The 15,060-nt window shown below is 50.2% G+C and overlaps 1 protein-coding gene across 8 annotated transcripts in view; it reads left to right on the top strand.

Moving 5' to 3' along the window:
• DBNDD2 (dysbindin domain containing 2) overlaps positions 1 to 8,860 on the top strand; it is a 40,900-nt gene extending 32,040 nt beyond the window's left edge. For 3 of the 8 annotated variants that reach the window (XM_044262961.1, XM_044262956.1, XM_044262960.1), the window contains 3 exons: positions 6,517 to 6,663; positions 6,858 to 6,995; positions 8,193 to 8,860. In XM_044262961.1, coding sequence (XP_044118896.1) covers positions 6,525 to 6,663; positions 6,858 to 6,995; positions 8,193 to 8,398 — 483 coding nt within the window. In that variant the 5' untranslated portion in view covers positions 6,517 to 6,524 and the 3' untranslated portion in view covers positions 8,399 to 8,860. Of the gene's footprint in view, positions 1 to 3,577; positions 3,802 to 4,161; positions 4,279 to 4,734; positions 4,815 to 5,039; positions 5,129 to 6,516; positions 6,664 to 6,857; positions 6,996 to 8,192 lie in introns of those variants that run through there. The other 5 variants (XM_044262957.1, XM_044262958.1, XM_044262955.1 and 2 more) reach the window with 5 other exon arrangements.
• Positions 8,861 to 15,060: the final 6,200 nt, after the last annotated feature.

Here is a 15,060-nt window from a genome sequence, read left to right as displayed (position 1 = left end):
GAGAGCAATACTGAATTCTCTAACTGAAATATAGATTTTTCTCTTTCTATTTTAGGTCTATTGGTTTTTACTTCATCTATTTTTGAAACTCTGTTATTAGAAATAGTCACATTTATAATAGTGGAATCTTCTTGGTGAATTGAACCTTTTATGGTTATGAATATCCCTCTTCATCATTGGTAATAGTCTTTTTGAAGTTTACATTTGTCTGGTATTAATATTGCCACTCCAATTTACTTTGATTACTGTTTATATGGTATATCTCATTCCACTCATTTACTTTTTTTAAAAATTAATTAATTTATTTGACAGACAGAGATCACTAGTAAGCAGAGAGGCAGGCAGAGAGAGAAAGGGGGAAGCAGGCTTCCCGCTGAGTGGAGAGCCCAATGTGGGGCTCGATCCCAGGACTCTGAGATCATGACCTGAGCCGAAGCAGAGGCTTTAGCCCACTGAGCCACCCAGGCACCCCTCCATTCATTTACTTTTAACCCATATATTTCTATATAGTTAAATTGGGTTTCTTGTAGACAGTACATTATTGCTTTTTGCTTTACTTCCCACTCTACTAGTCTGTCTTTTAACTGGTTGTCTTTCATTGACAGTTGGATTAAAAACATATATCCTGCTATTTGTTTTATAGTTAACATCTTTTTTTCCCCTCGCTTTTTCTCTTTTTCTTCCTTACTTTGGAATAATTACATTTTTTCAGGGAAAAACATCCATCTGTTGGATACCAAAAATAGAGAATAAGACTTATTGCATTTGATCGAAACAGCTGATTACTCATAGCACACCAAGCAACATGAACAGTAGCACAGTTGTGTGTTCATTGGTTCCTTTGGCCCCAAGTCCGACAACTGATATGGTGGTCCCAGATGCACAAGAAAGACACAGTGGGTTTACACTCTGGCTGAGGAGCCAGACCCAGAACTTTTATAGCAAGCAGTAAGCAAGCCTGCCTTGATTTGAGAAAGACATGATCTGATCTCTCAAGCTCTATAAACAATCAGCTTCCTAGGCAAGGGCCCATGTGAAAGAGAAGTCAGATCCTTGCAATCTTGACATAGTCAGTAAGACACATTGAACACAAAAAGGCTCAGGGAGAGGTGCCTGGGTGGCTCAGTGGGTTAAAGCCTCTGCCTTCGGCTCAGGTCATGATCCCAGGGTCCTGGGATGGAGCCCCGCATTGGCCTCCCTGCTCAGCAAGGAGCCTGCTTCCCCCTCTCTCTCTGCTTGCCTCTTTGCCTACTAGTGATCTCTGTCTGTCAAATAAATAAACAAAATCTTAAAAAAAAAAAAAGGCTCAGGGAGAATGCCTCCCCATATTTTTATTATCCCACTTTGTCTCTATGTTGGCCTGTTATTTATACTTCTTTAAAAAAATTTTTAGTGGTTGCCCTTGCATTTACTATATATCTTCAATTAATCAAAGTCAATATTCAAATAATGTTATTACCACTTCTTACATAGCAGAGGACCCTTCAACAGTCTATTTCCAGTTACTTATCCCATCATTTTTATTGTTATTATTATACATTTTACTTTAGTGTATGCTATCTATCCACAACCTATTGCTACTTTTTAAAATTGAAGTGTGGTGATATACAATTTTACATTAGTTTCAGATGTACAACATAGTCATTCAACAATTATATACATTACAAAATGCTCATCACAATAAATGTACTTACCATCTGTCACCACACAAAGTTATTGACTATATTCCCAGTGCTGCACTTTCCATCCCCGTGACTTCTAACACAAAAGAGTAGTGTGTGGCCACTTTAGATAGTCAGTTGTCTTACAACGTGATTAAAAACAGAAAACTGTCTCTTCTGTTTACCTTTATTCTGTTCATTTCCAGAGATCTTTACCTCTTTATGTAGATCTTTCTGGAGGCAGAAAAAATGTGATACCAGAGAGAAACCTGGATCTACATAAGGAAATGAACTTTTCTTACCCTTCTGCACGGAGGCCCCGTCTTCCTCCCACCTCACAAGTGTGCCAGTGCCTGCGTCCCATTTCTTCTTGGAGGCTCCTGTCCTTCTTTGGAATTCAGGTTAATTGGTTGCTCTGCAGCCTCAGCTCTCTGATGGGTTTGACGAAAGTTGTAATTTTATAGACTACCTAACAATTTTTAAAAATTGTGATTAGTGTGGCAATGATGCGCTTCCCAGCTTTCTGCATCCTGGATGGAAGCCAGAAGTCTCAGCCATCTACTTTTCCATGGCTCCCTCCACTTCTTTGCCATCTGCTCCGGAGGCTGCTACCTGGGTCTTTCTCTTGCTTGATGCCCTTCCAGCGTAGCCCCCTGAATTATCTCTAGCTTGGATGCTTTTCCCTTTCTACCCCTTCATGTGGCAACTATCGGACAAAGAGAAGGGATGGAGGTTCCAAATCTGTCACTATCTTGAAGACAGGTCAAAATAATCCTTGGAGTTCTGTTCCTAGGGATAAGCCCAGAACGGGGAGAGGAAGTGGCTTTGGGAGCTGAGCTCTCACCCACCATACTACTGAGCTGGCCTCATTCCTCTGTGCTAGGAAGTGGGACCAAGAATCTACTTCATCCATTAAGGAGGAATAAGAATCCAACTGACTAAAACATTCTTGGGAGATGAAAACTGCAACAGGACAGAAGGGGAACAGACTGGGAGCAGTGGTTACAAGCACAGCCTCTGGAAGCAGCCTATGTGGATTTGAATTCCATCACTTATTTGCTGTATGGCTTGGACAAGTCCCTTCACCTCTCCGTCTGTCAGTTTCTGGATCTGTCAAATGGAGATCATAATAGTATTTACCTCACAAAACTGTTAAGACAATTAAAAGTTAATCTATATAAAGCACTTATAATAGCAACAGATATTCAACAAACTCTGTAGAAGTACTATTAGGGTGTACTTCCTATAATTTCAGAAATTCACGGAAGAAAACACTTTCCTCCCTTTCTCAGAACCCATTACAATCGAAACACCTAATGTTTATTGAGCATCTCCAAAGTACCCACATCCTGTACTAAGCATTTTATATGAATTATCTCATAAGTGGTGGGGATTAATTATTCCTACCTAATAAGTAAGGAAATCAAGGAACAGAGGAATTAAGTGTTTACACAGCTGGCTAGATGCAGAGCTAGGTTTGCAACCCTGGAGGGTCAGACTACCACGCCCGTGCTCTTAACCACTTGCCTCCCACAAACTAAACTTTTTGCTTGTAAAATAGGGGGAACGCTGCTTGCTGTATTTCTCTCACAGGGTTGTTTTGAGATCCCACTAACAATAGAAGAAGCAGTGCTTTGGCTATTTGTGCAGGGCTGGTCCTCTGACAGGGAAACCCGCATGTGTCATGGCTCCATCCCTTTGCACATTCCCATCCCCCCCCCCCCCCCCGCCTTCTCTGCTTGTTGAACTCATTTCTTGAAGACTCGGCTCAGATATCAGCACTTAGATTTTTATTCTAACAATGGAGGGATTTAAGCAGGGGGTGGCGTTTTGAACGCAGACTTGGTTTTGAAATGGTGACTGACTGCTGTGTGTTGCGGGGAGGAGTGGGGAGGGGAGAGGGATGGAATGTAGCAGGGCCAGAGCGAGTACGGGAAACCCAGATCGAAGGCTACCGGAGGAACCAAGGGAGAGAGGGTAGTGGAGACGGCGAGGAATGGTGGATTGAAAAGTTATTTAGGGCAGAGAATCGACAGGGAATGGAGGAGTGTTTAGCACAGGACAGGGAGGTGCTAAGGAGGAATTCTGGCTTCCTCGCGGATGCTTGTTGAGTGAATGAACGAATGACCCCATGGAAGAGGTATTCCCGACAGAAACCCCCGACCCCGTCCTGTTCCCGCGGCTTCTGGAGTTGTGAGCACAAGTGGATGGGTGGGAGGGAGGAGGAGAAGAATGGGCACAGAATCTCAGTACAGTAGCTGCCAGATTAGACACTTATGGCCCAGGTTTGAGCAGGAGGCGCGGAGAGGCGGGCAAGAGTTTCTTCTGTCCGCCAGCAGTCAGCACCTCGCCCCTCCACCCCCGCCACCCTGGACGCGCTGCGCCCCCGTTCGCGCCCTGGAGGACTTGGCTTCACGCCGGCGTCTCGGGGTGCGGCGCGGCGGCCCACCCCTGCAGCCCTGACCCGCCCCGTCCGGGCGCCCACCCCGCCCAGCGCGCTGGAAGGCTGGGCGGCGGTTCGGTGCGGTCCCGGAGCCAGAATCCGGGGCTGCCGGGTGAGTCCCAGGGTCAGGCGGGCCCTCCGCCGCGGCGCACCTGCCCTGATGGGCGGCACCGGGTCAGTGCTCTCCCCGCTCCAGCGGGTCCCCTTCCCCGCCGCGCCTTCTCGCCCAGGGTGCGGGTGCGGGTGCTTTGTCGCGGGGCTGCCCGGGAGTCGCGAGCAGCAAGTGCGCGTGGGTCGAGAACCAGCGCGAATCCCGGCGGCGGGGCTGCGCGGCTGAGCGCGGTGCAGCAAGTGGATCTGAGCGTGCGGAGCCGAGCGCCCCGGCGGCGGGCGGAGTGCGGACGCGCGCGGCCAGCTGCGGAGCAACGATGCGCGCCGGGAACTTTTCGCCCGGCCTGGAAGTGCGAGCGGCCGCGCCCGAGGGGGCTCCCCGAGGCCGCCGGGAGGGAGGCGAGCGCGGGTGCCCGCCGCCGCCCCTCCCCCACTTCCGCCGCCCGCCGCTTCCTCGTTCCCGGCTCCCAGGGCCCGGCCGTCCCGCGGGAGCCCCGGCGGCGCAGCCCCACCCCGGCCGGCGCGGCTCGCTCCCACGCCCCCGCCGCCGTCTGGCCGGAGCCGAGCGACCGAAGCAGCGGGGGCGCGGGGCGCTGCAGGTAGGGGCTCGGCGGCGGGTGCGCAGAGGCGGCGGGCGGACCAGGGCCGGGAGCCAGCCGCACTAGCCGAACGCCCGGGAGCCCTCGGCTGCCTCCTCCCCCGGCCGCGGGCGCGCCCCGGCCCTTTTTAGGGAATTTTCTCGCTCCCGTGGACTCCAGGGCGGGTGGGGCGGAGACTGGCAGGGCACTCTGCATTTGTGGGGCTCACCGGGCTCCCTAGACCTCGTCTCCCTTCTTCCAGCGCCTTTCGTCGCGTAAACAACTCCCTTCCTCTCCCCGCCCGGCTCTGCTACCTCCTGGGGACAGCCCCTCAGGTCTCGGGAGATGGATGGGGTTAGGGGGAGGGGGAGAGGGGGCGTCCTGGCACCCCCGGCCCGTGGGTGCCCCCACCCTCGTCCTCTTCCTCCCCCGCCGGGCCGCTGGAGCAGACGGCCCCAGGGGCCCCGGGTATTTTTAGCGCTGTGACCTGGGCGGCAGCTCGGAGAGCCTTTCCCAGGAATCGGCGTCAGCGCCTCCCTCCCCCGCGCTGCCAGCCGGCGGCCACCCGGTCTCAGCACACTGCCTTTGGCCCTGGCTGGCCCAGTTGGGTTTGAATCCCTCGCCGTCCGCAGCAGCGCCTTGTGGCGCGGGCCGGGGTCTCCGACACTGAGTCCCAGGAATCGAGGGAGGCAGGCTAAAGGGGATAACGAGTTGGTCCTCTAGTCAGATGCTCCCTTGCCTCCGGTGATGGACTCAGAGCGCGCCGCCGGAAGGAGATGGAGTGAATGCAAGTGGATGTATAGGGCCTGGGCTGGCCCAGAGCTCTGGTGTTCTAGAAAGCTCTTCGCAAGAGAGACCCCCGGGGACCCCGGGGACCCCGGGGGCCTGGTCTAAATTGGACCCAGGACCCGCCCTTCCAGTTGCTACTCACTGACTAATGGGGATAGAAGCCTGAGATGTGTCAGGGGAGAGAGGTGCTCAAATAAAGGGCTGGGGAGTAGGGAGAAGAAAGAGATGGGGGTGGGAGGCCGGCTCGGAAGAGCACAGTGTCCGCGCTTTACATTTTACAGAGCACCTACCTGCTCCAGCAACTGCTGGGTTGTGTTTGAGGCAGGTAGGACTATTAAGTCATTTTCGGATGGGAAGACTGAGGCTGGAAAGATGATTTCCTTAGGGGCAGATCTGAGTCTGGAAGTCAGGTCTGTGACTTGAGAGCAGGGTTTGGAGGGGATGGTGGTGATGGGGTGTGGGCGGGAGAGGGGCTGCTTTAGTCTTTGGGTTTGGAAGGCTGGGCATGAACCAGAGTTGCAACACTTGAGGACCCTGAGATCCCCATCTGACAGTCTTCCATGGCCTTCTGAGGGGAGGCTGGGTCTGTTGGAAGTGCCTCCCTCTTTGAGGCTGGACCAATCCCTCCAACCCCTCTCACAAGGCCATGATAGTGAGACTTGGCTGTTGGCCCCGTTTCCTGAATACAGAGGAGCTTCTTCCGCCGTGCCTGGAACCAGCATCCCCTTTGTGGGGCCAGGCTCAGCCCTGCCTCTCCCTGAGACTCGAAGTTTGTAGTAACAGACTTTCTTTCAAGGGAGGGAAGGAGGTGGCCAAGTGCGGTGGTGTCCAGGCTGCCACGCCTGGATGCTGGCTGCAGAGGTGTTCCCCGAGCCCAGGCTCCCGTTGTGTTCCTGCTCAACTTCGTAGCTGAACGTGCTCTTCCACCTTCCAGGAGCTGACATGGACCCAAATCCTCGGGCAGCCCTGGAGCGCCAGCAGCTCCGCCTTCGGGAGCGGCAGAAATTCTTTGAGGAAATTTTACAGCCGGAGACAGAGTTTGTCTTCCCCCTGTCCCACCTGCATCTCGAGTCACAGAGACGTAAGCTCTGAGTCCTGGGGAGAGGGACTGGGGTGGCGTGGGGGGATAGGTCTCATAGGTCCTGAATCCTGGGACCCTCTTCCCTTTGTTTTTTTAGCCCTCGAGACTCCTGTCTCTGGACCTGACATATATCTTTGACCATTTGAGGGGTTCTGGCCTGCCTCCTCCTGACTTGTCCCCTTCTTGATCTGCAGCCCCCATAGGTAGTATCTCCTCCATGGAAGTGAACGTGGATGCCCTGGAGCAGGTAGAACTTATTGACCTTGGAGACCAGGATGGAGCAGATGTGTTCTTGCCTTGTGAGGACCCTCCACCAGCCTCCCAGACATCTGGTATGGCCCTTGGCTTTGAGGACTTGGGCTCCAGTTAGCCAGAACCGGGTGGCAGGCTCTGGAGTGAGGCTGCAAGGCAGGACTGGGGAAGTGTACTCGTAGGGGCTGGGAATGTGTGATTCTTTCTTTCTTTCTTTCTTTCTTTCTTTTTTTTAAGATTTTATTTATTTGATAGAGATCACAAGTAGGCAGAGAGGCAGGGAGAGAGAGGAAGGTAAGCAGGCTCCCTGCAGAACAGAGAGCTGGATGTGGGGCTCGATCCCAGGACCCTGGGACCATGACCTGAGCCGAAGGCAGAGGCTTTAACCCACTGAGCCACCCAGGTGCCCCGAAATGTATGTTTCTACCAGTGAAACAGCTGTCTGTTCTGATTTTAGGGAAGTTGATCCTGAGGGGAACTGGGTGACAGATTTCCAATCTAAAATTTCTGGGAATGCCCCAGCCCCATTTAGGCTTTGTTAATTTTGCATTTGTGAAATTAATCTGATTAATTCATGTAATTAAAATAATATAAAATATAAATATTTATATTAGCTAACTGAAGCCATCTTAGTCATCTTTTATGAGTATTTACTGAGCACTTTTTTTTTTTTTTTTTAGGTTGCTAATACAGTGGTCCATTAGCTCAACCCTTACAATGTCCTATTAGGGCAGGTGGTATTACCCCGATTTCATAGAGGAGGAAATTAGACTCAGACGTTGTCATACAGCCAGAAAGTGGAAAAGCTGGGTTCAGACCATGGCTGTGTCAGTCCGAAGCCCATCTGTTGAGCCAGTAAGATAGATATTCTCTTATTTAAACTGCTGCTCTTTATAGATGGCCTATTTCATGCCAGATATTCTATATTCATTCTTCGATTTTGTCCTCAAAACTCTTCTGGAATATAGATGCCTATCACATTCTTAGAGAAGATTCGGTCTTTGAGGGGGAGAATGACTTGCCCATAGCCCCTGGGTAGCAAGTAGGTGACATAGGTAGAGCTTGAACTCGGATTGATCGACCTGACTCTAGGGCCCAGACATGGTGTAGTGAAGTAGAAGGACCTGGGAATCCAGAGACCTGGCTCTTTGTGGACTGGCTTAGTGGCTGGTCACTCCCCTGCCCTTCTCTGGGCTTCAGCCTCTCCTGGCCAGACCATCTCCGAGAGTGCCCTGAAGCCCCATCTGTGGCCCTGACCAACTCTTCTTTCTGGGCAGGGCTGGATGAGCACCCAGAGGAGTTGAGCCTTCCAATGCCGACGCCAGACAGGACTGCATCCCGCACGTCCTCCTCATCTTCTGACGACTCCACCCACCTGCACAGCCCAAATCCCAGTGACGGCGGGGCAGACACGCCCTTGGCACAGTCTGATGAGGAAGAGGATGGGGCTGATGGAGGGGCAGAGCCTGGAGCTTGCAGCTAGCGGTGGGCCTCCATCTACAGACTGACCGAGCCGGCTCTTCTCCAGGAGACCGTAGGCCCAGCCAGAGCCCTTCAGAGAAGACCAGACTCTTTACTTGCAGTAGGCACCAGGGGGAGGCAAGGACAGTGGGATAACGCACCTCTCTGGGAATTAACCGTCCTGCTTTACTGCTAACCTTTCCTGCTACAACCCTCCCACCAGTTTTTGGCTTCCCCCTGAGGTAGGGCTTACAGGCGAGGAGATGGGAGGTGAGGCAGGACAAGATGCTACTGCTTTCCCTAGCACCCCTCCCTCCCCCACACTATCCTGCCATCTCCTGATAGTGTCTCCTAAACCAGTGTCTCTAAGTGGCCGTGAGCTCCTTAGCATGCCCTGAGTAGTGGTACTCCAGCTGTCCTGCTCCCCCCCATCCTGTTTGGGAAAAGGGCACAGTATAAATAATAAAAAATAATCCACCAACCACTCCCCTTCATGTGTCACGTTGCAGAGATCTCAGATCCACTCTGTCTGACCAACACCATCCCTCCATCTCTTCAGGAAATAGTTCTTGAATACATGTGCCGGGCATTTGGAAAATAGTTCTTTTTTTTTTTAAGATTTTATTCATTTATTCAACAGAGAGAGAGAGATCACAAGTAGGCAGAGGCAGGCAGAGAGGAGGGGGAAGCAGGCTCCCCGCTGAGCAGAGAGTCTGACTTGGGGCTTGATCCCAGGACCCTAGGGTCATGACCTGAGCTGAAGGCAGAGGCTTTAACCCACGGAGCCACCCAGGTGCCCCTGGAAAACAGTTCTGAACAAGACAGTCTGCACCTCTGCCTTCAGTACCTGACTCTCTCTCTGGCGGAGGATACCAAGTAAACACCACGGTTCACGGGCTAATCAGCAGCATGATGAAGAACAACTCTGGTATCCGAAAATAGCTCATCTGGCCACCGAAGAGCTGATTTTTAAGCTGAGATCCAGAGGTTGAGTAGGAGTTTGCCAAGTGGGGGCTGTGATCCCAGCAGAAAGAGCAGCCTGGGCAGACGGTAAATGGAGAGAAATAGCTCTGAGGAACTGAGAGACGTTCAGCGGGGCTGCACTGTCGCAACTGGGGACAAAAGGTAGGTGAGAGAGGGAATACTGACCAAGGTTACTCGTGAAATACTTGGAAGCCTATATTAAGTTTCAATTTGGCTGCTAGTAAAAGGTCAGAGGCTTAATTTATTTCCTCATATTAAAGAAGTCCAGGGGCGCCTGGGTGGCTCAGTGGGTTAAAGCCTCTGCCTTCAGCTCAGGTCATGATCCCAGGGTCCTGGGATTGAACACACATGCCCCCCCCCCCATCGGACTCTGCTCAGCGGGGAGCCTGCTTCCTCCTCCTCTCTCTCTCTCTCTGCCTGCCTCTCTGCCTACTTGTGATCTCTGATGTCAAATAAGTAAATAAAATCTTTTAAAATAAGTAAATAAATAAAGAAGTCCAAAGTGCAGGGCTATGTGGCTGCTCCAAGGTCCTTTTTGGTTCTTTTTGCTCAGCCGTCCCAGCCACAGGGCTTGAATTCCCTTTGACGGCTCCTGTCTGAGGAGCTGTTGAAGCTTTGTCCATCGTGTCCTTGAAACCGGGAGAAAGTGGGAGAGAAACTGGGGACGGGCAAAGCACAGCCTGCTGTCGATTTCCGCTTCAGGACGCGTCCTTGGAAGTTCTAATCAGTGGCGTCCACTTTCATCCCACTGACCAGAGCTGGCTAACGGGAACAATGTCTCACAGATGTTTTATAGACACAGCGAGACAACATTACCTGGAAGAAAGAAAATTCTGGCTTTTGGAAAGACAATAAGCTTTTTGAGTCAGTTCATCTGATTTCTGACTACCTTTCAAACCTCTCAGAAGCACCGTGGCTACTGGAGAGGTCGGGATGGGCCTTTAGTAGAGCATGCTGCTGTCTTGATAAAAATCAGGGTTATGTTTCTAAGGAACAAGAGGACAGTAGTCTTTGGATAGGCAACTGGCACTTTACATGTTAGAGGCCATGTTAATGAATCTGAACTTTATGGGAACTAATGAAGGATTACAGGTGGTTGCATTTGCTTGTTAAAAAGGTCATTCTGGCCACAGTGTAGGGAATACGCTGGAAGAGGACAGGCTCAGGATAGACACCTAACACAGTACTCCCGTGTGAGAGAGATGGTAATGATCAGCTTGACTGGGTTGAGGCAGGCTATAAAAAATAAATGACATTCATTCTATAAATATTGATTAAATTAAATGTCAGTGTTAAACATCTGTAAGACACAGAGTGAGGAATGTAGAGTGGAAAAAAGAAAGTGCCGCTTTTATGGGAGTCGAGTCTAGTGGGGGTCCAAGTGCAAAACTGCAACTCTGACCAGTGCGAGGAAGGAATTAATAACCTATTAAGAGGAGTCATGGGGCATTTCCCTTGAGAAAATAGCATCTGAGCTGAGCCCTGAAGGATAAGGAGGAGTCAAGGAAGGGGAGTGAGGGAGGCAGGGGGAGCGGGGGAGGCTCCATGGAGTGCTGACTGGAGAGCACGGCCTGGGTGCCTGGGAACCAGGAGTGGATGGCAGCCAGCTACATAGCGGGGTAATGGACTAGCACAGAGGTGGACAGGTTGTAGAAAGGTGGAAGGAACGGAGAGAGAGATTTAGGGGACGGGTTCCAAAAGATTTGACAGGTAGGTGAGAGGAAGAGGTCAGGGTGCCACCATTGTTTCTCCCTTGTGCAACAGGATGATGTGGAGAGTTGTTCTCCCACATGGGGAGTGCAGGGCAGAGCCAGGTCTTGGGAGAAGGTCGCACATTTGGTTTTGGCCATGGTGAGCTTGAGGTGCTTCTGAGACCTGTAGGAAGACACGTTGGGCAGGCACTCGGAGTGTTGGATTTAGAGAGGATTAGGCTGAGAAAATAAATAGAGGGGAGCAACCAGTGTGTAGGTGGTAAGTGAGAGAGTGTGCGTGCCCAGGGAGGGAGGGGGAGTGGAAGGAGAAAGGAGGGTTCTAGGACCCAGCCTGTAAGGGCATCTAGTCATTTCTCACATCAGAAGAAAGAAACCATTCCACCTCCCTTTGTACATCAAACACAATCCATGGGATCAGTGGCCTTCAGCCTAAATCCCAAAGTTCTTTGTGCCACCCAGGCTGAGTGAGTGACGGGCCTGCAGTCTTCCCATAGTCCCAGCCTGCTTCCACCCCTGTAGGAGGCCATTGTAAGTGACAGCTCTGAAGTGCTTTTCCTAGCGCTGGTGAGAAACTTGTGGGAGTTTTGTGCTCCTTTTGTCTAAAAGCCTCTGTGTCCAAGTTGAGATCATCTACTAAACTGGGCCGGGGCTTAGTCTCGTGTGAAATTTTGCAGCTTTTCTGAGTTGCTTTTGATTTTGCTGCACATAAAAGACATGGCCCTGTCCTTATGCCTTCTCCCTGCCTTTGGAGTAGCAAAGCTCAACCACCTGTCTGACTGTGGCTGAGCCTTCTCTGGGCTGCAGCCTGTGAAGTCCGTATCTCTGCTCTACCGGGCTTCTCAGCTCCCAGGATCACCCTGTTCCCCTCCAAGGCAAATGACGGGAAGCTAGACTAGCTTGGTTGCTGTCAATATGTCGACAAATCTCTTAGTACTCCAGGCGCATGATGCTAAGATCTGTGAGGTCTGGGGCAGGGTGCCTGCCTGGGGACAGGGATCTCCAGTTGTCTGGAGAAGCAGAATTGTGTGTGAGCCTCTGGGGAGCTTCCAGGTCAGCTGCCATGAGCCCCAGCCCTGCCTGGAAAAGTCTAGGGTCAGCGGAGACCCCAGGACCACTTCCTGCTTGGACAATGATCTCTTCTTCTGCCAAACCACAGGGGCTTGGCCAGCCTTCAGAGCCAGCAGCTCCAGCTGACTGTTTCTTGAGGCCACGCAGTGCCCCTGGAGAGGAGAGGATGATCTGGAGCCAGCTCCGAGGCAAGCAGCCCAGCTTTCAGTCTCCAAGCCACAGTGTGGCTATTGCGGGCTTGTCACAGGCTCTGGGGAGGAGGGAAGAAGACAGACTCATCCCTTAGAATCCTATCTGTGGAGGAAATAGGAGGGACCACAGCTTGGGAGAAGATTCCCTGGAAGGTGCATACTATAGTCCCTAAAGAATGCACAGAACCTGACATTGGGAACAGCATGGCAGTGTGAGGACAGTATGAACTGTGCTGTGACTTGTTCATCCACACATTGTTGAGCACCTGGTCCATGCTGGCCTCCTTGCTTAGGCAACAGGAATACGAAGGTGACCAGGAGCTCTCCCAGGAGTGGATGTGGCCACAGATAACGGAAAGAGAACACGGACTGTAGCAGAAGTGCACAGAAAACTGCAAAACAGTACAAAGGGAGAAGCTAAATCTGGAGGCGACTGGGTCTTCAGTGATGGGGACAGGCAATTTCAAAAGAAGACAAAGAATAGAAATATAAAATAATCATAATGATGGCAGCTCCTCTTTTTTTTTTTTGAGGTCGATGGAATAAACTCTAGTCCTGGCTCATGACGGACCGTGATCTTGGGCAACATCTGAGTTTCTATACCTGTTTTCCCATCTGCAAAATGGAGATCAAAATGGAGAACACCTCCAAGAACTGTTTGAGTCGATGATGGTCAATATTATTAAGTACTTACTACATTCTAGGTCCTACATATCCATAATTTCTAGTCCTCACAACAACGCTGAAAGGAGGTTCATCCATTTTACAGAAGAAAAGCGATCCTCAGATTGCTCATGCTCCTGTGGATTAGAAGCTGGTCTGGGGGTTTTTCTGACATCTGAACTCATGGCCTTTATTCCATGTTGAGTGGGAGAAGAACACTAGTTGGAAGTAGAATGAGGGCATAATGACAGGAAGACATTTTTTGACACTTCCTCTTTGGTTGGTTGGGGTATATCTCGGCAGACCTGTCCAAAACCAAATCTGACTCTTTGTAGAAGTATGATTGTGAGTTTTACCAAGAGACGATGAGCAAAATACTTCATGAATGTTTTGGAAAAACCAAAACAGGAATTTAACATCGGAACTCCACCAACTCAGTAACAAGACAAGCCAATATAAATCGTGGGGGATACAAAAAGATTTCAACTCTTCACAAGAGAAAATATATGTATGGCCAATAAGCATATGAAAAGATGCTCAACATCATTAGGTACCAGGGAAATGCAAAATAAAACCACAGTAAGATACCACTACATATACCATATGGCTCAACCAAAACTCTGATATATGGTGGGTGCAAGTATAAAATGATACATTTTGGGGAAAAGATCTGGCAGTTACTTAAAAAGTTAAACATTATCTATGACCTTTAACCACTCCTAATTATTTACCCAATAGACAATAAGGTATACAGCAACCGACTTCAAAATAAAGACTTGAAAGAATTCAGGTGTTGATCATCAGGAGAATGGATAAACTAAGGTATATTCTTACAATGTGAAACCACATAGCAATAAAGAGAAACTGCTGATACAAGCGAGAACACGGATGTTCTCAGAAACATTATTCCTGTGAAAGAACTCTTACACAAGAAAATACACGTTCTATATGATGGTTGCACTCACATGAACCTCTAGAACAGATTATTATTATTTTTTAAAAGATTTTATTTATTTGACAGAGATCACAAGCAGGCAGAGAGGCAGGCAGAGAACGAGGGGGAAGCAGGCTCCCTGCTAAGCAAAAAGCCCAATGCGGGCCAGATTCCAGGACCCTGGGAGCATGACCCAAGCCGAAGGCAGAGGCTTTAACCCACTGAGCCACACAGGCGCCCCTAGAACAGATTATATGGTGGAGAAAAATCGATAGTGATCGCCTCTGGAAGGTAGGAGAGGCCAGGGGTCGGCTGGCAATGGGCATTAACCAACTTTCTGGGGTTTTAGGAATGTTCTATATCTTGATAGAAGTTTGGTTTACACAGGTGTATGCTTTTGTCAGACTCCGTGAATGTGCACTTTAGAGTTGCACATTTCGTTGTGTGTAAATTTTACACCAAAATGTAAACAAACATTAAGCTTTATTTAGTGACATGCATGCCGAAATATTTAGGGGAGAAATGTAATTATGTCTGCAATTTGACATGTATCAGAACATAAGAGGAACTGAGGGACTTACAGACCAAAATGTGATAAAGCCAGTATAGTAAAATGTTAATGCAGGAGTCTATGTGACGGGGAAATAAATAGGTGTTCATTATAACGGGGGTTTATTCTTCCAACTTTGCTGATGTTTGACATATTTCATGATAAAGGGGCCAGTTATTTGGGGGTTTTACAGGAAAGCTCTGCACCCCATTTAGGACTGGGCAAATGGACACGCCTAGAAGCTGAGGAAGCCGCATACACCAGCCCTGCCATGTGACCCTCGCGAAAGACTCTTTTCCTCAACTATATCACAGAGGCAGAGCGGCAGCGCTCTCTATTATTAAGCACATTCTGATAGACACCAATAGCCCAAAGTGGGGTGGGGAGCGGTCCTCAATCCAGCCCCCAGTAGTGCCAGACGTCCACCACCCTTCGTGCCCCCCTCAAACCCACCCGCTCTGAGCGACCCAGCCCAGCCGCCTCTCTGGTAACCTCAACCCGGTTTCCGGGATAGCACCGGAAGTCATTTCTCTTACGTTCTTCCTATTGGAGGCCGGCCTTCGTGGGGGCGGGCACCGCTGA

Source organism: Neovison vison, chromosome 8 (assembly GCF_020171115.1).
Source record: "Neovison vison isolate M4711 chromosome 8, ASM_NN_V1, whole genome shotgun sequence".
Taxonomy (NCBI): Eukaryota; Metazoa; Chordata; class Mammalia; order Carnivora; family Mustelidae; genus Neogale; species Neogale vison.
Note: the sequence above shows the minus strand (reverse complement) of the source record. Positions and strands in the feature narration are given on the sequence as shown.